General features: G+C 39.1%; 1 protein-coding gene across 1 annotated transcript; it reads right to left on the minus strand.

The window, feature by feature from the left end:
• Window positions 1–15,969: 15,969 nt before the first annotated feature.
• On the minus strand, window positions 15,970–23,442 carry LOC129405729 (olfactory receptor 2T29-like). Its single transcript, XM_055142926.1, has 2 exons — window positions 23,417–23,442; window positions 15,970–16,930 (listed from the first exon to the last, which is right to left on the minus strand). The coding sequence occupies exons 1-2, from the start codon at window positions 23,437–23,439 to the stop codon at window positions 15,970–15,972; spliced, it is 984 nt and encodes a 327-aa protein (XP_054998901.1). The 5' UTR covers window positions 23,440–23,442.
• Window positions 23,443–24,320: the final 878 nt, after the last annotated feature.

Genomic DNA, 24,320 nt, shown 5'->3' on the forward strand with positions numbered 1-24,320 from the left:
CACAGAAATACCACTTCTGCAAATGTATCCTGAAGATTTATTCATGAATAAATGGACATGAAGAGTATCATGCTAAGTGAAATAAGTCAGAGAAAGAGAGACAGACAGAGAAGGCTGCACTCATTTGTGGAATATAAAGTAACTGAATGGGAGACTAACGCCCAAGGATAACAGAGGTAGGGGCCAGGAGGATCGCTCCACGACTTGGAAGCCAGCCTTACATGCTGGGGAAAAAGGCAGCTAGGATAGAAAAGTGACCACTAAGTGAATGAGGCCTAGAGGGCTCACTCGGGTTGGGAGATGCATGCTGAAAGTAGACTATAGACCAAACATGATGGCCAGTTACTACCTGTATTACAAACCATTAACACCCAAAAGGAGAGAGAGTAAAAGAGGAAGTGCCTGCCACAGAGGCAGAGGGTAGGGCAGGGGTGGCAGAAGGAATCTGGGAACATTGTTGATTGTAGGATGACATTACTTTGCCCTTTCCCTCCTTGCCACAAGTAGCTTGTCCCGGTTTTACCCAGAGTTTAGGCTTACCCCAGTCTCACCCATCAAGGTGTTCCCGAATCTCTCCCATCCCTTTGTTTAGCTATAATCACTTCTCCATGTTCTCTTCCCCAAAACAGTTAATCCGCGGCTTTCCCTTAATCCGACTCTGCTAATTTGCAAGGTCAGACCTTCCTAGGATACTGAATTTATATTATATAAGTTAATATTGCCTTTCTCCTCTTCTTGTGCCTTTTGAATAATTTACTTTAAAGCTATGTCTGTTTTGTATAGACACAAGAAGACAATATTATGTTTTTATAACTTGGGAATTAATTGGCCTCGAATATTCCCTCCCGGGCCTCTGCTTTCTCCACTTAAGCCTCAGTTGCCCTCAGTTCCTAGCACCCCAAAGTAGGGTCCCCGACGTGGGACAGGAAGGATCCAGGGCAAGCGGTGAGTTATGTGCTACCCTGGCATCGAGATGGGCCTGGCCAAAGTGCCTAATTCTTAACTATAAGTTAAGAGCTTGATCATAGACAAATGCTGTCATGATCCAATAGTAATTATGAGACTGGGACCCTGCCAGGGATAGGAAAGACTGATCTGGCCTGAGCACTGTAGTCTGAGATTGAGATGGCTCCAGGAGAGCAATTCTATAAGCTTTAATGCATCTCTCATTGTGTCCATATAAAATAATTGATATTATGAATTCTTATATGTTTGCTGGCTGAGGAGAAGAGAAACACATTCATGGGACTCCGCCCTTGGGTGGATCCTCCTGCTGAAAGAGAATTAAGTCCTAGGAGAAGCATCCCCTAAGGGAAAGGAACCTTACCCTATTGATGGTGACCACACCTACGTGTATGCCCCAACCCCCTGATGCTGTGGAGATTTAACTAGGCTGTGAGAGTGGGTTGGGGGGCCAGATCCACAAGCCAGATCCACGGGGCAGATCCACGGGGAGAGACCCAGGAGAGCGGGAGAGAAGCGGAGGGAGAGAATGAAATAAACGGATCGAGCAACCAGTTTGGCCTTCTTCCTTCTTCCTTCCGTCGCCTGCCCTCGACCGACGGCACACACAGCGCTTCTGGGGCACCGGACGCGGGCGGTGAGACAGAACCACCGGGAGAACCTGCGAGTGCTCGCGCCCCCTCGGCGTGTTTTAGTTTTTTACAGTTGATAGGGAATGGTCACTGGTGGCGGGAAGGGTACTTGATTAACTTGATTATTGTTTTGTTTTGTTTGCTTTTTGGGTCACACCCAGCGATGTGTGGGTGTTACTCCTGGCTTTGTACTCAGGAATTACTCCTGGCAGTGCTTGGGGGACCATATGGGATGCCAGGGATCGAACCCAGGTCGGCCGTGTGCAAGGCAAACGCCCTCCCCGCTGTGCTATCGCTCCGGCCCCTAACTTGATTATTGTATGACTGAAAAGTAATCACGAAGTTTGTAAGTCTGTAAAAAAAAAAAAGTAGTAGGCAACCAACCTTGAAAGGATTTATATATATATATATATATATATATATATATATATATGAGCACATAATTCTCAACCTTTAACAACATGTTAATGATCTCTTATAGAAAGACTTAATATCCCCTGGGTGATATAGAACAATTGTGACACTCATTCCTCGAAGGACAATTTTTTTGTAGCATCATCAGTGGTTTTTCATAACAAACAAAACAAAATTTATTATCAGTTCCTCTTTGGGACAGGGATTCAGGTTTGGATGGAAACATCCGAAATAAGGTGACAGGATAAGGTGAAATAAGGTGACAAAATAAGGTGGTGGGACTGGTGTTTGAATGTTAAATGTAATCAAAAATTATGAACTTCTTCATAAATTTAAAAAAGCTACTTATAAAATTAAAAAAAAACCTCCAGAACTCAACCAACACGATGTTCACAGCTGCTCTCCACACACTTGTTCAAGCCTCACCCACCACTGAACCTATTTCTGGACCACGCGGCCGCACTCACGGCCTAAAAATGTGAATGACTTGACACAATTGCGGTAAATGATAACTGGTTCAAATGAAGTAGTTTATTTTAAAACATAGTTAAGAAGCTAAATATAAAATATTCATTCTCTGCTTATTTATTAATTGTATTAATAACTTCTACTATATAAATAGAAAAGTAATTGAATTCCTCCTGTCAGGTTCTTTGACAAATTTAGACAAATTCTTTGGCAAATTAGAGAAACAAACTGAAGTCCTCCATATTAATGCCATTGGATTTTATATGCAATGTTAACTTGATGAAAATGGGATGTTGTTTTTTGGTTTCTTTATTTGGTTATTTTTTTTGGAGGAGTGCACCCAGCGGTGCTCAGGGACCACTCCTGGCTCTGCTCTCAGGGATCACTCCCAGTAGGCTCAGGAAACCCGACAGGGAACCAGAGATCAAACATGGGTCAGCCGAGTGCATGACCAGCACTGCAGTATCGCTCTAAAACAACTAGATGAAAATTCACACAGTCTCCCTTTTTTATGGTTTTTGGGCTACAACCTGTGGTGTTTATGATTACTCCTGGATTTGTGCTCAGGAATAACTCCTGGGGGGCTCAGGGGACCTGTGGGAGGCCAGGAACAAAACCCAGATGGGTCATGGGCTAGGTGAGTGCCCAATGAGCTTCACTTCCTCTATGGCCATCTCTTTAATTCTTGAAAACAATGTATTTAGTCACTATGAAGTTACAAAGTTATTCACAATTATGTTTCAGGCATGCAATGTTTCCACACCAATTCATTCACAGTGTCTACTTCCCTCCACAAATACCCACCTCCAATTCATTTGACACCCATCTGTCTGCTTATACTATAAGAAAAAAATGTTTGTGTTGCATTGTGGTTTACAATGCTCTTGCTGTAGAGTTTCATACATTACAAGTTACCACCTTATAGCACAATGTTCTCTGTCCCGTAGAATATTTCCCTCCACCTTTGGCACAGCCTGCCCATCCCCATCATGTCTCCCATCCCTCTCGAGAGGCATGTTTCCTACTGAGTATGAGTTCTCACATTCTTTGTTTCCATGGTCTTTGGGGATTTGTTATTCCACTATTATGCTTCTTCGTATCTTACATATGAAAGAAAATGTTCTGTGTTGGTCTATTTCACTCTGGCTAACTTCACTCAATGTGATATTCTCCAGGTCCCTCCACATAGGAGCAAATTGTAGGATACTTTCTTTTCCAATGGTCATATAGTATTCCATTGGGCATAAATGCCATAGTTTCTTTATCCAGTCACCTATTCTAGGACATTTGAATTGTCTTTATATTTTGCCTATTGTAAATAGTGCTGCAAGGAACATAGGGATATATATGTTCTTTGTGTATTATGTTTTGAGTCCTTGGGGTATATTCCAAGATGTGGAGTTGGTGGGACAAATGGAAGCTCAGTTGCTAATTTTTTATTTCAGGAATATCTACATTGTTTTCCAAAATATCTGGATCAGTTTATGTTCCCTCCAGAATTAAATGAGATTCTCTTTCTCCTTACATCCACCCTACCACTGGTTGCTCTTGTTCGTTTTCATAAAGATAATTAAGATGCCTAATAAGATCTAATGTATGAATATAAGCACACGTAGGCATTTGTCATTTTTTACCATTTTAACTGTTCTTGCTTTGCTTTTGTTATTTTTAATATTTTAATGTTTTTGTTCATTCTAGGACAAATGGAGACGTTACTGGCGCTGGTTCGAGCAAATCATCAACCAGATGACAGTGATACTGTATTTTTTGTTGCCACTTTACCAAGTAAAATTGTAGTACATACTTTATCACTGTCATCCAGTTGCTCATCTATTTGCTCGAGCAGGTGTCAGTAATATCTCCATCGTGAAACCACTGTGAGTTGTTACTGTTTTGGGCATATCGAATTCGCCATGGGCAGTTTGCCAGGCTCTGCTGTGCAGGCAACATACTCTCAGTAGCTTGCTGGCTCTCCAAGAGGGATGGAGGAATGGAACCCAGGTCAGCCGGGTGCAACGCAAAGGCTCTACCTGCTGTGCTATCGCTCCAGTCCAGCAGAGTGATACAGTAAAGATTTTTATTGAGATGCCAAGATTTTAGAGTACTGATATTGAGTTTTTTATGTATACATCTTTGCAACACCACATCTATCCCTTCATCAGTGTCCAAAGGGTCCTTCTTAGCCAAGCCATCTCCAGTCTCTTTTTTAAATTTTTTATTAGAGAATCACCGTGATGTACAGTTACAAACTTGCAAACTTTTGTGTTTGCATTTTACTCATACAGTGATTGTTTGCCCATCCCTCCCCCAGTGCCCATTCACCTCCACCAATGATCCCAGTATCCCTCTCACCACCACCACCCCATCCCCCACCACCCCACCCTGACTCTTTGGCAGGGCATTCCCCCTTGTTCTCTCTCCTTTTGGGTTTTTAGTTTGAAATAGAGGTATTGAATGGTCATCATGTTCGGTCTATAGTCTACTTTCAGCTCGCATCTTCCAACCCGAATGGGTCCTCCCAACATCCTCTACTAGGTGTTCCCTTCTCTATCTGAGCTGCTTTTCCCCTAGCATGTGAGGCCAGTTTCCAAGCTGTGGAGCAGACCTCCTAATGCTTATCTCTACAACTCTTGGGGTGTTAGTCTCCCACTATGTTATTTTATATTCCACAGATGAGTGCTTTCTATGTCTGTCCTTCTCTTTCTGATTCATTTCACTTAACATGATACTTTCCATGTATAACCACTTATATACACATTTCATGACTTCATCTTTTCTAAAAGCAGCATAGTATTCCATTGTGTAGATGTACCAGAGTTTCTTTAACCAGTCATCTGTTTTTGGGCACTCTGATTTTTTCCAGATTTTGGCTACTGTAAACAATGCTCCAATGAACATAGAAGTGCAGATGTCATTTCTACTATACCTTTTTGCCTCTCAGGGATATATTTCCAGGAGTTGTATTTCTGGGTCAAATGGGAGCTCAATTTCTAATTTTTTGAGAATCGTCCATATTGTTTTCAAAAAGGGCTGAACCAGTTGGCATTCCCACCAGCAGTGAAGGAGAGTCCCTTTCTCCCCACATCCACACTAACAGCGGTTGCTTTTGTTCTTATGGATGTGGGCCAGTCTCTGTGGTGTGAAATGATATCTCATTGTTGTTTTAATCTGCATTTCCCTGATGATTAGTGACATAGAGCATTTTCTCATGTGTCATTTAGCCATTCGAATTTCTTCTTTGAGAAAATTTCTGTTCATTTCTATCCCCCATTTTTGATGGGGTTGGGAGTTTTCTTCTTGTGGAGTTCAATCAGTGCCTTGTATATCCTTGATATCAACCCCTTATCAGATGTGTATTGGGTGAATATCCTTTCCCATTCTGTAGACTGTCTTTGTATTTTGGTCACTGTTTCTTTTGAGGTGCAGAAGCTTCTTAGTTTAAGATAGTCCTATTTGTTTATCTCTGTTTTCAGTTGATTGGCCAGTGGTGTGTTATCTTAGAAAATACTTTTAGCTTCAATGTCTTGGAGGGTTTTTCCAACCTTGTTTTCCATGTACCTTATGGATTCTGATCTGATGTTGAGATCTTTGACCCACTTTGACCTGACTTTTGTACATGGCATTAAGTAGAGATCTAAGCCCATTTTCTTGCATGTTGCTGTCCAGTTTTGCCAGCACCATTTGTTGAAGAGGTTTTCCTTGTTCCAATTCACATTTTTGCTCCCTTATCAAAGATTAGATGATCATATATTTGAGGGTGTGTATTAGGATATTCAAGCCTGTTTCATTGGTTTGTGGCTCTGCATTTGTTCCAGTACCATACTGTTTTAATTATTACCACTTTGTAGTATAGATTGAGGTTGGGGAGGGTGATTCCTCCCATATTTTTTTTCCTAGAGTTGCTTTAGCTATTAGTGGGGACTTATTGTTCCATATGAATTTCAGGATTGTTCGCTCCATTTCTTTGAAGAATGTCATGGGTATCCTTATAGGTATCGTATTGAATGTGTACAAAGCTTTGGGGAGTATTGCCCTTTTGACAATGTTAATTCCCCCAATCCATGAACAGAGGATATCTTTCCATTTCCTCATGTCCTCCATACTTTCTTGAAGTAGCGTTTTGTAGTTTTCTTTGTACAAGTCCTTTACCTCCAGTACTGCATTGAACAGAAGTGGAGAGTGTGGGCATCCATGTCTCATCCCTGATGTTAGAGGAAAGGCTCGTAGTTTTTCCCCATTGAGGATGATGCTTGCCATATGCTTGTAGTTGATGGCTTTGACTATATTGAGGAAAGTCCCTTCTATACCCATTTTGGCTAGAGTTTTCATCATAAATGGGTGCTGGATCTTGTCAAATGCTTTCTCTGCATCTATTGATATGATCATATGGTTCTTATCTTTTCTTTCGTTGATATGATGGATTATGTTGATTGATTTCCGAATGTTAAGCCAAACTTGCATCCCGGGGATGAATCCCACTTGGTCGTGGTGTATGATCTTTTTGATGAGTTGTTGAATTCTGTTTGCTAGTATTTTGTTGAGAATCTTTGCATCTGTGTTCATCAGGGATATTGGCCTGTAGTTTTCTTTTTTTTTTGTGGTGTCTTTGTTTGCTTTTGGTATTAGGGAGATATGTGCCCCATAGAAACTGTTTGGGAGGGTTTCTGTTTCTTCAATTTTCTGGAAAAGTTTGAGGAGAACTGGCAATAGGTCCTCTTTAAATGTTTGGAAGAATTCGCTAGTGAATCTATCTGGACCTGGGCCTTTGTTTTGGGGAAGACTTTTGATTACCGTTTCAATTTCCTTGATATTAATAAGACTGTTCAGATATTCCAGGTCTTCTTGATTCAGTCTTGGGAGATTATAAGAATCCAGGAATTTATCCATTTCTTCTAGGTTCTCTTGTTTGGTAGCGTACAGATTTTCAAAGTAGTCTCTGATGATCTTTTGAATTTCTTTGGTTTCTGTTGTGATATCCCCATCCCTCTTTTCATTTCTGATTCAGATTATAAGTGTTCTCTCTCTCTTTCTTTGTGAGTTTTGCTAGTGGTTTATCAATCTTATTTATTTTCTCGAAAAACCAGCTCTTGGTTTCATTGATCTTTCGGATTGTTTTCTGGGTTGCCATGTCGTTGATTTCTGCTCTAAGTTTTATCATCTCTTTCCTTCTGCCTGGTTTGGGCTCCTTTTGTTGGTCCTTTTCTAAAACCGTAATCTGTGGAGTCAAGTTTCTTATGTGCGCCCTTTATTCCTTCCTGAGATATGCTTGCAGAGCTATAAATTTTCCCCTTAACACGGCTTTAGCTGTGTCCCACATGTTCTGGTAGCTCATGTCTTCATTATCATTTGTTTTCAAGTACCTTTTGATTTCTTCCTTGATTTCTTTCCTGACCCACTCATTGTTCAACATTGAGTTGTTTAATTTCCAGGTGTTTGATTTGATTTTCTGCGTCTGTACATAATTCACTTCTATCTTCAGTGCATCATGGTATGAAAAGATAGCTGATACAATGTCTATCTCCCTGATTCTGTTGAGGTATGTTGTGTGGCCCACACATGGTCTATTCTGGAAAATGTTCCATGTGTACTGGAAAAGAATGTGTATTCTTTTTTGGGGGGATATAACACCCTTTATAAATCTATATATTAGCCCTCTCTCTTCAATTTCTTCCTTCAAAGCCAGTATTTCCTTGGTGAGTTTTAATCTTCTTGATCTATCCAGAGGTGATAGGGCAGTGTTGAAATCTCCAACTACTATTGTGTTGTTCACAATGTCCTTCTTAAGGTCTGTTAGCAATTGTTGTATGTATTTAGCTGGTCCCTCATTGGGTGCACACACGTTTAGGATTGTGATTTCCTCCTGCTGTACATATTCCTTGATTAATAAAAAGTGGCCTTCACTATCCATTCTAACCTTTTTCAACCTGAAATCTATGTTGTCTGATACTAGTAAGGCCACCCCAGCTTTTTTGAGGGAATTGTTTGCTTGCAGTATTGTTTTCCATCCTTTGACTTTGAGTCTGTGTTTGTTCTGGCTATTCAGATGTATTTCTTGCAGGCAGCAGAATGTTGGGTTCTATCTCTGAATCCATTTTGCCACTCTGTGTCTCTTAATTGGTGATTTTAGACCATTGACATTGAGAGAGATTAGTGTTATTGAGTTTTGCGCCATCTTTCTGTAAGGGTTTGTTGTGCTTGTAGGGATTTTTCTTGTCTTACAATAGCCCCTATAGTCCTTCTTTTAGGTTTGGTTTTGAGTCAATGAAGTTCCTGAGCTGCTGTTTATCCACAAAATAGTGTATCGTTCCTTCGAGTTTGAATGAGAGTTTAGACGGATAAAGTATTCTTGGTGAAGAGTTCATTTTATTGAGTCTTTTCACTATATCCCAACATTGCCTTCGGGTTTGGAGGGTTTCCTCTAATAGGTCTGCTCTGCATCTAAGGGGTGTTCCTTTGTATGTGATTTCCTTCTTTGACCTTGCTGCTTGCAGTATTGTGTCTCTAACCATGACGTCCATCATTCTATGATATGTCTTGGAGTTTTTCTGTTAGGGTCTCTTTTATCTGGCACCCTTCGGGTGCTTTGAATCTGGATGCCTGCATTCTCCTGCTCTGGGAACTTTTGAGCAATAATTTCTTTGACTGTGGCTTTTTCATTGGGGTTGGTTTCCTGTCCTTCTGGTAGTCCAATGATTCTAATGTTCCTCTTGAGATCATCCCCTAGGACTCTGATTCGTCCTAGAGCTATTTTGAGGTCTCTTCCCATTGTTTGTTGTTGCCTGTAGGCTGCCTGCAGCTCATCTTCAAGTTCACTGATTCTGTCTTCTGCTGCAGTCATTCTATTGTTGAGGGCACCTACTGAGTTTTTTTTTATTTCATCTACTGAATCCTTCATTTGTGACATTTCTTTTTGTAGCTTTTTTATTTCTGCTCTCATTTCTTCCCGTATTTTCTCAGCTGTCTGTTGTATTGTTTCTGTCAGGTCCTCCTTTAATATAATGGATACCTTTTCAATCTTTATGTTGAGTTCATTGAACATCTTCAGCACTTCAACTCTGAATTCTTTATCAGAGAGCTCAAGTTTGTAGGAAATGCCTATTGAGACTTCTGGACTTCTTTCATCGTCCTCTCCTTGTGGTGGGGATTTGCGCTGTTTCTTCATGTTGTTGTGGTAGTATGGAAGAGGGACCTTCAAGTTCACTATCCCTGTTCCCTCTTATTGCAAAACAGGAATCTGGATGGTATCCGTTAATGGTAGTAACCTTTTTATTATTCCCTTCTAGAACATGTCCTTCCTCTCAGATGTTCCTCTAATCTTTTGGTGAGAACAAACGTGATGCTTTTGGAGAATGTGCTCTTCTACATTGGGCTTTGATGGGTTACGATCACGATCATGATCACAAAATCCCATTAATCATTGATTTCTTGAGCAGGTTTAGTAACCTCTCCATTCGTCCTTTCCCTGAGATCTTAGAACTCTCTCTCGACTTGGCCCTCCCAATGATGTCGCACTGGAGGCTTTTTCAGGGTCAGGGGAATGGGATCCAGCTTGTTACTGGATTTAGCATATGAATACACCATGGGGAGTTTGCAAGGCTGTCCCATGTGGGCAGGAAACTCTCAGAAGCTTGCCAGTTTCTCCCAGAAGGAGAAATAGGCTACAAGATATCAGTTCTGGGAGCTCGCTTTTAAGTCTCTGGATGTTGGCCGTTGATAGGATTACACACACCTGGGTTCCTCTGCCAGTACCTTCATGTGTGAAGAGGGGCCTCGAGCATGGCTGTGGCTAGGTTTCGGTGGTCTTTGGCCGCCAGGAGCTCTGCTCGGGGTGGGGAGGGAAGCTAGAGCCCATCCCCTCTGAGGGCCCCTGTGGAAGACAGCCAGGTGTGCCGGCAAGAAACTCTCTGGACATTGGGCTTTGACGGGTACTTGTATTTATTGGTATTTGGGTGAAATTAAGATAGAATACTGGCTTATTATCTTACTGTTCTTTGTATAGTTAGGATGTTACTCATGCACATAGGTAATAAAGACTGAGATGTAACAACAGATTGTTTGATGCTGGAAAAAACTGCTGCTGTGGCCACCGACTCCAAAAGAGGCCAAGCCCACTTTTGCTGCGGCCATGCCCCCTGATGATTAGGCCACGCCCCTTTCCCCCGCAATAGCACACACCTGTGCCAGAAAAGAGAATGGCTGTGGTGCTTGGGGGAGGCGTGCCGGCCACGAGGACGGCAGTCCAGATGGGGGCGATGGCTGGGGTGCTCCCCCAGTCTCTTATAAGTTCAGTTCTATAGATGAAATACTTTTGGCCCCTTTAATATATTCATTTATACTTTATATATGAAAGAAACTTTTTACAATTTGTTTTAATAGTGATGACATTGACACACATAACTAAGCTAAACTGAAATCCGACAGAATTGTAAACCAATGATAAGTTGACTTTTTTCCAAAACTGTATAAAACTCTTTTTACAGGTATGTAAACCTACAGAGGTTAATAGTATGAATAATTTTATGCTGGTAAATGTTGATTTTTAAATGAGATATATATTCTACAAATAATTTAATAAGAGTGAGAAGAATTAATAAAATATTAAGGAGGAGCCAGAACAATCATACAGAGGGTAGGGTGCTTGCCTTGTACCTGGCCAACCAGGGTTCAATGCCCAGCATCCCATATGTTCCCCCTGGGGCTGTCACGAGTAGCTTTTGGGTAGAGAGCCAGTTGAGGAGATAGGGAACTTCCTTTGAACATGGAAAACCCAAGTTGTATCCTGAATCCAAAAATGGTCTCGCAGCTTACCCAAAGGGATCCATATGCATAGAACCAGGAGGAATAAGGCCTGAGCATGTAAGGTTTGATCTAAAATCAAAGGTAAAAGTACCTGGAGTATTTGGAGTATTTGTTCTCTTCCCTTTCAGTTCTGTTGGAATGCTCATAAGAAATGCAATATATGCTGAATGTGTGTATGTGAGAGAGAGAGAGAGAGAGAGAGAGAGAGAGAGAGAGAGAGAGAGAGAGAGATCTTGGCTTTGCTGGGCATTTTAGTAATGTCAATTCTTCCTTCCATGAACATAAAGTAAATATTCGTTCTTTTGTACCTTTTATTTCATTAATTTTTTTTGAGACTTCACACTTGGTAGTGCTCAGGGCTTATTCCTCACTCTGTGCTCATGGATTACTCCTGGAAGGCCCAGTGAACCATATGGAGGACTTGAGATCAAACCCAAGATGGATTCATGCAAGCAAATGCCCTACCTGCTATAGGTCAAGCCCCTGTCTCTAATATTTCCTTATGTTTTTGTCATTAATTCCCTGGGTACTTGTCTCTTTAATGGATGCGGTAGTGTAAGTGATCATATTTTTTTTTATCTCTTTAAGCTTTTAGTTGCCATTTTGCCAAGTATAATTGTAGTATATAATGTTGATTGTAGTGACTTTTCAGGTCCGGAGCGATAGAGAGGTTCAGGTGATTGCCTTGCATCCTGCCGGCCCTGATTCCATCCCCCAAACCCCATATGGTCCCTGAGCCCACCAGGATGATCCTAGGTGCAGAGTCAAGAGAAAATCCTGAGCACTGCTAAGTATGACCCAAAAGGAAAATACACGATAGTAATATCTTTTAGGTTTATATGTATATTATGTTATTTGAAAATCGTAATCATTTTACTCTTTACAATTCGAATTCCTTTTATTTTGTTTTTCTGGACAAATTTCTCTGACTATAGAATTACATATACTATATTTAGTAAAGGTTTCCATGGAGTTGGTGATGGGCTACATACCCCACCCTTCCCCCAATCTCATTGTACTTCCGGAAGCCCTGGAAGACATGAACATGCCCAAAGCCACCACTCAGTTAAAAGTTTTACTCCAACCCAGTTAAAATTTTAAAACTTCCTGGAAGGCAAGGCCACAGTCATGGATGTGCAACTTATAAAACTCTACAACACTGATAAACCAGGTGTAGCACACCAAATTTGGATGGGATGTAATGTAGAAGGCAACCAAACTCTATTAACAAAATATAAACACAGAAGGCTTATTTTTATTACAACAGCTTAGTAACCTCTTATGCAAGGGTTTAATGACCCCATAGGGAGATACAAAAGTCATCACTAACTTCCTCCCAAAGAAACATTTTTTGATCACTCTTTAGCACACTATTCATAACAAGAAATATAAAATAAATTATTGAGGGCCCGCTGTGGTGGCATGCTTAAGGGGTGGTTGGGAAAATTGGAGACAAATGTGGTGAAAATGTGCAATGATGTTGGGAATCATGTTGGAATATTGAATGTCTGTAACAAATCATCATGAATTAAAATGATTTTTAAATTTTAATTGAAAAAAAGAAATTAAGTTTTGATTGAACCTCAATTTTTTCTGATCAAAACCAGAAATTTCTGGCTGTTATAAGTGGTCCCTGTATGATACATCTCAAATTAATATTATCATTTTCTCCATTGACATACTAAAAAGCCAAAGTACCATGTTTATATATATTATGCCGTCTTCTGATGTATGATTTTGCGTTGAGTATTTACTGTATGGTAATTAACTGTTCATATTCACTGTCCATATCATACTTATGCATATATTTAGGGAAAATTAACTATTAATAAGCAGTTTATCATCTGTTTGCATAAATTACTTCATCTTCTTCCAAAGACATGCTACTCAGACTTGCTTCATGACATATACATTACTTCTTGCCAATAAATACCTTCTTTTCTATAAACCTGTTCTTGTGATTTTTTGGATCACAGGGAGACAACTTGAAACATAGAAACATATGTTCTGCCTTCCGTTAATCCACCTTAAGAATAATTACATGCAAAACATGTAATTACATGCCTTTAACCTGGGAGTCATTTGACTCTACATGATATTTTCCTCCAGGGCATCTGTTCTCTTGACCTAAGCCTCAGCTGCCCTTATTTCCTAGCATCCTCAAAGCAGGGTCCCTGACGTGGGACCAGAAGGACCCAGGGCAAGCGGTGAGTTGTGTGCTACCCTGGCATCGAGATGGGCCTGGTCAAAGTGCCTAATGCTTAACTGTAAGTTAAGAGTTTGATCATGGACAAATGCTATCATGATCCAAACTGTGATAACCAGATTTGGACCCTGCTAGGGTGAGGAATGATTAATCTGGCTTGAGTGCTGTGGTCTGAGCCTGTGGCAAGATGTTGCCAGGAGAGCTGCCTTGCATACCTCAATGTATCTCTTGCTATGTCCATGCAAAAATAACTAGTATTAAGATGTTAATGAGTGTTTGGAATGGGGAGAGGAGAAAAAACCCTTAAGAGGTATTTTGTCTACTGGCAGTCAGGAAGGGCTTTAAAAGGCCCCTAGGTTATGTTCCCTTAAAACCTGACAGCCCTCAGGAAGGGTTTTATTATGTTGATTTTGCTACCTGGCTGGGTGTAACCTAGGGGCAAGGGCAAGAGAGGAAAAGGAGACAGAGAAGCAAGAAAGAAGCCGCAGTTGATCCAGAGAGAGGACTGAGCTGGGAGTGCGGGAGATGAGAAAGATGAAAGATTGAATAAACGGTAACTAATCAGCAACCAGCTTGGTCCTCGTTCTTCCTTCGCCTGTCCTTGACCACCGGCCGTCCCGATCCAGTCCACACACTGCGGTTCCAGGGCTCCGAACGCAGGCGGTGAGACAGAGCCGCCCAGAGAGCCTGCCAGTACACTCGCCCCGCGGCGAGCCTTAGTTTTTTACAATTTAAAAGGTTAGCAAATTCTGGCACATTTTATTATACAACGATTTTAAAATTTTGCTAACATCACAACCGTCTCAACAAAATATCTCTATTAGAATTATTTAATAATTCAAGGTCAGGAATATGTTTTCTAAAATTCCAGTTTCTAAAGCTTGAATTAGTTTCCCTTAAATGAGTGTCATATTTAGTTTGTTGATTTTAAAAATATGTTTATTATGGTTTAGGTAATAGGGTTCTAATAGTGTTCAAGTTTATGGTATTAATGCATACCACCATCACAAAAGTGCCCATGACTTTCAACCCCTGTCCCAATGTCACCTCCAGTGCAACCTTCCTTTCATCCCTCTCAACTCCATTCTTTGTTAATTGACACTCATTTTGAGATTTTTGTCATGAATTAAATGTCCTGTAAGAGTGGGCTTTCTTGTATTCTTTTCTGAGCTCTTTATTTTTCATAGTTGCTGAGTTGAAATTAATTTGAAGAGCTGTGATTTACAGGAGTACTGATAGATGAATCATGTGTCTTGTTTCAATTATTTTTAGCCTATCATGTTGTCTTTTTTATAGCCATTTTGTTTTTAACTGCGATATTGTTGATTCGATTGAACTTAGTATTAGACCTCCATTAATTCTCTCATTTGCTTTAGCTTTATAATCTTTTTTCATTTCACTAATTAAACCATTGTTCTTTGTTCTATTTTCCTGGAAAATTTCATAGCTTTTTAGAAATAGAGATTGCCATATAGATGTAAGTTCCTTAAGGAAGATAACTTGAATTTAACAATAGTTTGAAATTTTCAGGGAAAGTATGAGGAATATTTTTATTAAGTTTTGGGTCACACCCAGCTATGCACAAGAGTTACTCCTGGCTCTGCACTCAGGAATTACTCCTGGCGGTGCTTAGGAGACCATTTGGGATGCTGGGATTCGAACCCAGGTTGGTCGCGTGCAAGGCAAACGCCCTGCCCACTGTGCTGAGTTCCAGCCCCAGTACGAGGAATATTAATCGGAATTTAAATGACACACCAAATGTCATATTATTTTCACTTCACGACTCATACATGGCATGTTGAACAGAACCGGTAGTGGGATTTCTTAAATTTTGGTTCCTTCTTCTAAATCCTGGATTTGTTTGTTTCTTTCATTGAACTGTATTGTAGCTACCATTAAAATCGATGGCAAATAACCCCAATCTAACAAAGAGGGGACTCTCCTGGCTTTGCTGTGTAGCTTTTATAGTCAGTTTCTTCAAATATGCTTTCAGTCAGGATCTCCAAGAGTGTCTTATTAATCGATAAAACTGGAATGGATTTCACTATTGTATATCAAAGTTCTCTTCGAAATATACGGGCATACACACTTTCCAAGAAATGCTCTTTGCTCAAGAAAATAGCAAAAATGAGCTGGTGGTTCTCCACACACCTAGTCTATGTTATTCTCTGACCCACACTGTGTTGCAAGTCTCCAGCTCCATTGCTCAACGGATTTCAGTGCAAAACAAAAACAATCTGGCATGTATAGATTCCCATATGATCCCGTGAGCACTACCAGAGGTTTTTTTGAATGCAAATGTAGGATTGAATCCTGAGAAGTACGTGGTATGGCCCTAAAACAAACATAGAAGTCTGAACAGAATGTGGGATGACAAATTATTATAATACAATCGGATGAATAATGGGAATAACGTATAATAAGACATAAAACTCTGATGTGTAATAAGAAACACTTTACTTAGTAATAAAATTGCTTACTTTGAATTCAGTGCATAAGAACTCCCCCACTCACCATTTTTGTCAGAGCTGCTGTGACATCTTTGTTCCGAAAACTATATATGAATGGGTTTAGGACAGGTGTCAGTATAGTATAAAATACAGAGACCACCATGTCCTTCTCAGGTGTGTGATAGGAGTTGGGAAGCATGTATGTGTACACAGCAGCCCCAAAGAAAAGAGTAACCACAATCATATGAGAAGCACAAGTGGCAAAGGCCTTCTTCTGGCCTTCTGCTGAGTTCATCCTGTAGATGGTGAGAAGGATTAAATAATAAGAGCTTGAAATTGCTGCTACAGGTACAAGAAGCATAAGGACACAGCATATATACATAAGTGTCTCATAGAGGGTTGTGTCTGAACAAGAAAGCTTCATTAGAGCAGGGACCTCACAGAAGAAATGTTGGATCTTCCGGGATCTGCAGAAAGGGAATGTCATGGTGACAGGTGTGAGCAAGAACCCGTCCACCATTCCCAGAAACCAGCAGGCAGACACTAAAAGGAAGCACATTTTATGATTCATGAGACTAGAATAATGGAGTGGACGGCAGATGGCCACATAACGATCATAGGCCATGGCTGCAAGAAGGAAATATTCTGAACCTACTAGTGTCAGATATAAGAACATCTGAATCCCACATTCAGGAGGTGAAATTGTGTTTATACCTATGACTTGGTTCATGAGCATCTTGGGCACAGTGACTGAAATGTACATGACATCCATGAGAGACAATTGGCTGATGAAAAAGTACATTGGAGTATGGAGATTGGTATCCCAGTGTATCAGAAGGATCAGAATGCTATTTCCAGACAAGGCCAGCAGGAAAACCACAAAAATAAAGGCACAAAGAAGAGCAGGGTGATTCAATTGAGAGAAGAATCCCAAAAGGATAAAATCTGACCATCCAGTGTGGTTTGATCCCCAGCTTGTGTTGTCCATGGGTGTTGATCTATAATTCAATGAGAACTTTGGGATTAGCATTTAATTTAAGAAATATGATAACTAATAGCCAAAATATGGAAACAACCTGAGTGCCCTAAAACAGATGACTGGTTAAAGAAACTTTGGTACATCTACACAATGGAATACTATGCAGATGTTAGGAGATAAGAAGTCATGAAATTTACCTTTAAATGGATAGACATGGAGAGTATCATGCTAAGTGAAATGAGTCAGAAAGAGAGGGACAGACATAGAGGGACTGCACTCATTTGTGGAGTATAAAATGACATCACATGAGGCTGACATTCAAGAACAGTAGATACAAGGGCCAGGGGGATTGCCCCATAGCTGAAGACTGCTTCTTGAGGAGAGAGGAGAAGGCAGATGGAATAGAGAAGGAATCACTAAGAAAATTATGGCTGGAGGAACCAGTTGGGATGGGAGATGCATGCTGAAAGTAGATAATGGAACAATGATGACCTCTCAGTGTCTGTGTTGCAAGCCATAAAGTCCAAAAGTAGAGAGAGAGTATGGGGAAAATTGTCTGCCATAGAGTCAGGGGGAGGGTGGTAAAGGGGGAGTATACCCTGGATATTGGTGTGGGGAATGTGCACTTGTGGACGGATGGTGTTTGATCATTGTGAGATTGTAACCCAACATGAAAGTTGTAAGTATCTCACGGGGATTCAATAAAATTTTAAAAATTAAAAAAACAGTAATGTGAGAACTAAGAATGTTTATTGGCCTATATTAATTTTCTTCAGTGTGAATTTTCTTTATGTACATGCAGACCAATATATTTTTTATTAGCAAATACCATGGGCTGTTAATTTGGAATCTGTAGGTTCCTTTAATCTATCAAAATGATAAGAAAAGTTAGGAATCATAATGTTAGGTCAAAAATTTTCAGCTTCTGGATTAGAGTGATATTACAGTGGGTAGGGTGCTTGCCTTGAATAGGACTGACCCCAGGTTAAACTGCCATCCCAGTGGTCCCTTGTGCATTGCCAGAAACAGTTCCTTAGTGAGGAGCCAGGAGTAACCCCTGAACACTGCTGAGTGTGACCCAAAAACAAAAGAATGTTTTCAACTTCAATGATAGTTGGAAATGAACACTCTGGACAAGACCTGAGTGCTGAAAGGAGGTCAAGTGATATGCATGATATCCTTTCAATAACACAATTGTGAATCATAGTGCCTAAAAAAGGAAAACCAGAAAAACAAGAGAACAATCTCTGCTATAGAGGCAGGCTCCCTCTGGGTAATGAAGGGAAACTGAGGACATTGGTGTTGGGAAATATACACTGGCAAAGGGTTAGGTATTAGAACATTGTATAATTGAAATTCAATTCTGAACAATTTCGTTAACCGTGTGTCTCCTACAATTAGTTCTATACAAAATTAAGAAAATTAAAAAAATTATTTGTCTTTGGTAATAGATTAAAGATCAGCTGAAATCTTACTAGCTATGGAGGTTTACCAAAAATATGGAAACTATAAGAGAAAATGTATTTAAGACAGATACATGTAGTTATATATTCCAGAGTTCAATTAATCTGTTGTTTAGCATTTGAAGAAAATGAGATATTTAAATTGTTGGAGATGTATTTCATGGGGGGGAAATTATTTCCAAATGTTGAGTTAAGGCATTTGGTCTTCAGATTGGGTAAAGAAGAGCCAGTAGTGAAAGGATCGAAGCCGGGAATCTTAACACACTTTGTTCATGATGGAGGTGCAGCTACTTTTTACACCAAAAGTGTTAATAAGGGTTAATATTAATTCTAATTATAACCATTTACATAAGTATAAATATAACATAAATAATAAATAATTTAAATTTACATATAATTTGAAAAAGTTTCATGTAAAATATTTGGGCTCCCTTTTCCTTCACAGGCATATTGTGCTCTGAACATGTATATTAAAAGGTAGACTAGGATTCTAACATTAGAATTTATTTAAAGTGACCTGTAGCTCTGAGTTCAGCTTTGCTTATAGGTACGATTCTTTATCCACTTACAAAAAATTTGAGAGTAGGAATAATATTTTATTGAGATATGGTAAGGTTCAAATGAGGCAAAATATTGAATGTGCTTAGAACATTGAAAATTATTATTTAAAAATGTGTGCAAGAAATGATTGGTGCTATGCTTTGTTGTTGCTGTTGTTGTTGTCTTTTATGGTTCACACTGAGTGGTGCCCTAGGGTTATTTCTGGCTCTGCACTCAGTAATTATGCCTGGCAGTGCTCGGGGGACCAACTGGGATGCCAGGGATTGAACCTGGGTTGGCTGCATGCCAGGAAAATGACCTACCTTCTGTTAGAAGGCCCTGCTATCATTGTCTTATGACATTAGATACAGACTTAAGTTGTCAGGTTTGTATAGAAGAATTCTATATACTATAAGCTTCTATATTTTAAAAATGTACTGTTTAATTGTATCACATTGATGTACACAGTTAAAAAGTTATTCATGATTGGGTTTCAGTCATGTGATATTCCAACACCTGTCTCTTCGCCAGTGTACTTTTCCCTCACTCATGTTCCAAGTTTTCTCTTGTCCCCTTGCTTTAATATATAAGCATATATATTAAGAACTATATGCATCCTCTAGTACATATACTACACATACTGTATAAAACATATAAGTGTTAGTTACTATATAAAAATGATGTTTTTATATGTGTGTGCCAGTGTCTTCGTGTTCCTTATAGAGAATCCTGTTTTGTCTCTCAAGTACACGTTTTACAACTTCTCCTTTTCTCTTCTCCCACATACTATGCTTTAATAGGGAAAAGATGTAGAATGTAACTGCCTTTGAAAAGACAAGAATTTACTTTGTGCTTGCTTTTCATATTTGCTACACTACTCCTTGCAGCAACCAACTTTCATGGAAAATGTAAGCAGAGAGCAAAACTCAGCGGCAAGGAGTCTTGATCACTCACTCAACTCATTGTTCTTTCCGTTTTGTTGCTCACAATTTTCATATGTGTTAAATACTGAAGACAGATTATAGTCCAATTAAATTGGTTACTCTTAAGGAGACCCACAGTCAGTCTATTCTGACCATGGTCATATAAGTATTATTCCATGTATAATTTTAAAGACTAACCAAATTAAAATTAAAAAATAAAAATCAGTAGGAGCAATATATCTATATCTATATATGGTATTTATTCTATTTTATTTATTTATTTTTCACTCCCAGCACCTGGTGATGCTCTGGAACTACTCCCAGCTCTGTTTCCAGTGCTCAGGGCACCATGGGATGATACAGACTGAACTCGAATTTCCAGCAGACAGACCATCACTCAGTGCTTTTAGCTAGCTCTCTGGCTCCATTTGGCTTTTACTAATGTTATCAGTAATAGAGCCACCACTTTATCTTAACGAGATGAAAACTTTGCATCATTTTAATTTTATACTAAATATGAATTTTTTAAAAAGATAGATTTTATTTTACAAAAAATTATATTCTGAAGTGCAGAAACACTTCAAGGAAAAGTTTCAACTACCTAATACTTTGTTTTACTAATAATTGAAAAGTATTGCTAAGATATCAATCAAGTTACTTAAACCCAAAATCTGAAGTACTAAATCACAGAGAACTGAAAATAAATTTGAAACTTCAATATAAATTTTAGATAAATATAGGACACATTTCATTACACAAAAATACACTACATTTTCATATGCTACCAGCAGTGGCATATAAAATATGAATGAGGGGCAAAATTAAAACACACAAACAGAAGACCAAAATCAGGAAGCAGTGTCAGATGTAACAGCATAGATATGGTATATAAGCCTGTAACTTAGTTTCTGAGAACACAGGATTCTGATGAGTATAGTGGGAAATTTTAGACTACAAATAAATACCTTACAATTTGTGTACTAGTCACCCACAGACCATTTCATCTGGAAAACATACGCTTCCATTCTATGAAAAAAATTATTCTCAAGAAAACATATAAAGAACTGATGTTACTAGAGAAGCATAGGATGAGGTAAGCAAGGGAAGGGACCCAAGTAGACAATTGTAGAGTGATAATTGGTATTTCAGTTGCAGGAATCCTCAAAATAAAATATTTTGAACAGGCTTAAAATTTTAATTCTAATGTATATAGATTTTGTAGATAAATGCTTCCTCAACAAAAAATTAATATAGTAGTATCATTATGATTTTTAATATGAGAAAAAAGTATTTTAAATACTGAAATAGATAAAATAGTATCTGGTCCACCGGTCCACGGTTGGAAGCTTGCTTGCCTCAAGAGGGTAGAGAAGAGACTACTATGACATGATCACTCTGGACAAGAATTGAATTCTGAAAGTAAGTAAAGGGCTATGCATATAACCTTTCAGTACCTGCTCTGGAAACCATAATGCCCAGGGAGAGAGAGAGACAGAGAGACAGAGACAGATGGAGACAGAGACAGAGAGACAGAGAGAGGGGGAAGGAGAGAGGGAAGGATAGAGAGAGCGATAGCTAGTGAGAGCGAGAGTGAGAGTGAGAGAGAGACAGAGAGAGGGAGAAAGAGAAAGAAGAAAAATGCCTGCTATAAAGGCAGAAGGAAGTTTGGGGATGGGAGGCTGAAGGAGGGAAACTGGGCATAGGGGTGGTGCGAAATGTACACTGGTGAAGAGACAGTGAGACCATTACATGATGGAAACACAGTCAGGAACAACTTTGTGTCTCAAGATGGTATAATAAAAAGAATCAGTAAATTAATAGAAACTAAACAAGTGAGCAAGCAAAAATATAACCCATAAAATTCTTATACTGTGAAAAAGTAAAGCATTACAAGAAAAGAGGTTGTGATGGGGAGTAAGAACATCATGTAAAGGGGTGATTTACGTGGTGTGAATATTACAAAGGAATATGTACAGGTGTTGAGATATGCCATGTACCTAAAGCATATCTAATGTTATAAACAAATGTTTCACAAACTAAAACTTATTTCTTTCTATTTTTCTCATAATAAATCATAATATATCTTTGAAAAATTTAAAACAATAGACGATAGAAAATGTAAAATGTTTAATGCAGAATTACCGTTTGGCTTTTGTAGATCTGTTCACTGTTCTGGATGAACCCAGCTTCTCATGATCCTCAGCTCTCCTCAGACAGATAAATAGACTGTGATCACTTAACAGTATAATGAGAAATGGTAGCGTGACATCATCCCTCATTTTGTAGTACCCACTTGGGTATTGGTTGATGCTTTTCTTTTCATAGCTATTTTCCGAGACTACAAAGAGGAGGTAAAGAACCTGAGAGGTTAAGAAGCTAGAATATAGCTCTTTTTTTCTCCTGTATTTTTGGAATCTGGAATTGTTAGATTACAAATATTAACTACCCAAAGTCCCTCAAAAAAGCTGGGGTAGCTATATTAGTATCCGACAACATACATTTCAGGCTGAAAAGATCAGAAGGGACAGCGAAGGTCATTTTCTATTCATAAAGTGATATGTACAACAAGAAGAAATCACACTCTTAAACGTATATGCACCTAATGAGTGACCAGCTAAATACTTAAAATAACTCCTAACAGAATTTAAGGGGGACATCACTAGCACCAAGAAAGTAGTTGGAGACTTCAACACTGATTTGTCACCTCTGGATAGATCAATAAGAACAACACTTAGCAAGGAAACAATGGCTCTGAATGAAGAAAAGGAAGGGGACAGAGCTAATAGACCTATATAGGGCTATACACCCCAAAAAGAAAGAATACACATTCTTTTCCAGTACATATGGAACATTTTCAGAAATGGACCACGTTCTGGGTCACAAATCATACCTTAATAGAATCGGAAAGATAAAAATTGTAGCAACTATCTTTTTAGGCCATGATGCGCTGAATATAGAAGTTAATCACACACAGACATGGAGAACCAAATCAAAAACCTGGAAATTAAACAACTCACTGTTGAACAATGAGTGGGTCCTAAAGGAAATCAAGGAAGAAATCAAAAAATACCTCGAAACAAATGAGAATGAGTTCACAAGCTACCAGAAACTATAGGATGCAGCTAAAGCTGTGTTAAGGAGAAAATTTATAGCTCTGCAAGCATTCCTCAGCAACGAAGAAAGGGCCTACATAGATAGCTTGACTTCGCAGCTCAAGATCTTAGAAAAGGACCAGCAAAAATAACCCAAACCAGATTGAAGGAATGAAATAATAAAACTTAGAGGAGAAATTAACGACATGGAAACCAAAAAACAATCTAAAAGATCAATGAAACAAAAAGCTGGTTCTCCAAGAAAATAAATAAGATTGATAAACCACTAGCAAGACTCACAAAGAAAGAGAGAACCCTGATAAAGCGAATCAGAAATGAAAAGGGCGACATCACAACAGAAACCAATGAAATTCAAAACATCATCAGATGCTACTTTGAAAGTCTGTATGCCACGAAACAAGACAACCTAAAAGAAATGGATAAATTCCTGGATTCCTACAATCTCCCAAGACTGAACCAAGAAGACTCGGAATACCTGAACAGACCCATTAATATAAAGGAAATTGAAAGTGTAATCAAAAGTCTTCCCAAAAACAAAACCCCAGGCCCAGATGGTTTCACTAGTGAATTCTTCCAAACATTTAAAGAAGACCTGTTGCCAGTTCTCCTCAAGCTTTTCCAGGAAATTAAAAAAACAGGAACCTTCCCAAACAGTTTCTATGAGGCATATATCTACCTAATACCAATAGCAAATAAAGACACTGCGAACAAGGAAAACTGCAAGCCAATATCCCTGATAAACATGGATGTGAAGATCCTCAACAAAATACTAGTAAATAGAATCCAACAAATCATCAAAAAGATCATACATCAGGACCAAGCCAGATTTATCCCTGGAATGCAAGTATGGTTTAACATTTGGAAATCAATCAACAGAATCCATCACATCAACAAAAGTAGAAATAAAAACCATATGATCATTTCAGTAGATGCAGAGAAAGCATTTGACAAGATCCAACATCCATTTATGATGAAAACTCTCACCAAAATGGGTTTAGAAGGAACTTTCCTTAAGATTGTCAAAGGCATCTACCACAAACCTTAGGCAAGAATTATCCTCAATGGAGAAAAACTAATGGCCTTTCCTCTGAGATCAGGGACAAGACAAGGATGCCCACTCTCACCATTTCTGTTCAACATAGTATTGGAAGTACTTGCAATAGCAATTAGGCAAGAAAAAGACATTCAGGGCATCCAGATAGGAAAGGAAGAAATCAAGCTCTCACTATTCACAGATGATATGATTCTATACCTGGATAATCCTAAAACCTCTACTAGGAAACTCCTAGAAACAATAGACATGTACAGTAAAGTTGCAGGATATAAAATCAATACCCAAAAATCCATGGCCTTCCTATACACAAATAGTG

This window comes from Sorex araneus, chromosome 6 (genome assembly GCF_027595985.1).
Source record: "Sorex araneus isolate mSorAra2 chromosome 6, mSorAra2.pri, whole genome shotgun sequence".
NCBI classification, from domain to species: Eukaryota; Metazoa; Chordata; class Mammalia; order Eulipotyphla; family Soricidae; genus Sorex; species Sorex araneus.

What these genes read in the sequence shown, in the direction of transcription:
- LOC129405729 (XM_055142926.1), bottom strand. Translation starts at nt 23,439, where the DNA reads ATGGGTCTGTTCAGGTATTCCGA. An exon ending in GGTCTGTTCAGGTATTCCGA is followed by an intron (nt 16,931 to 23,416) that starts GTCTTCTTGGTT and finishes ATTGAATTATAG; the next exon opens with ATCAACACCCATGGACAACA.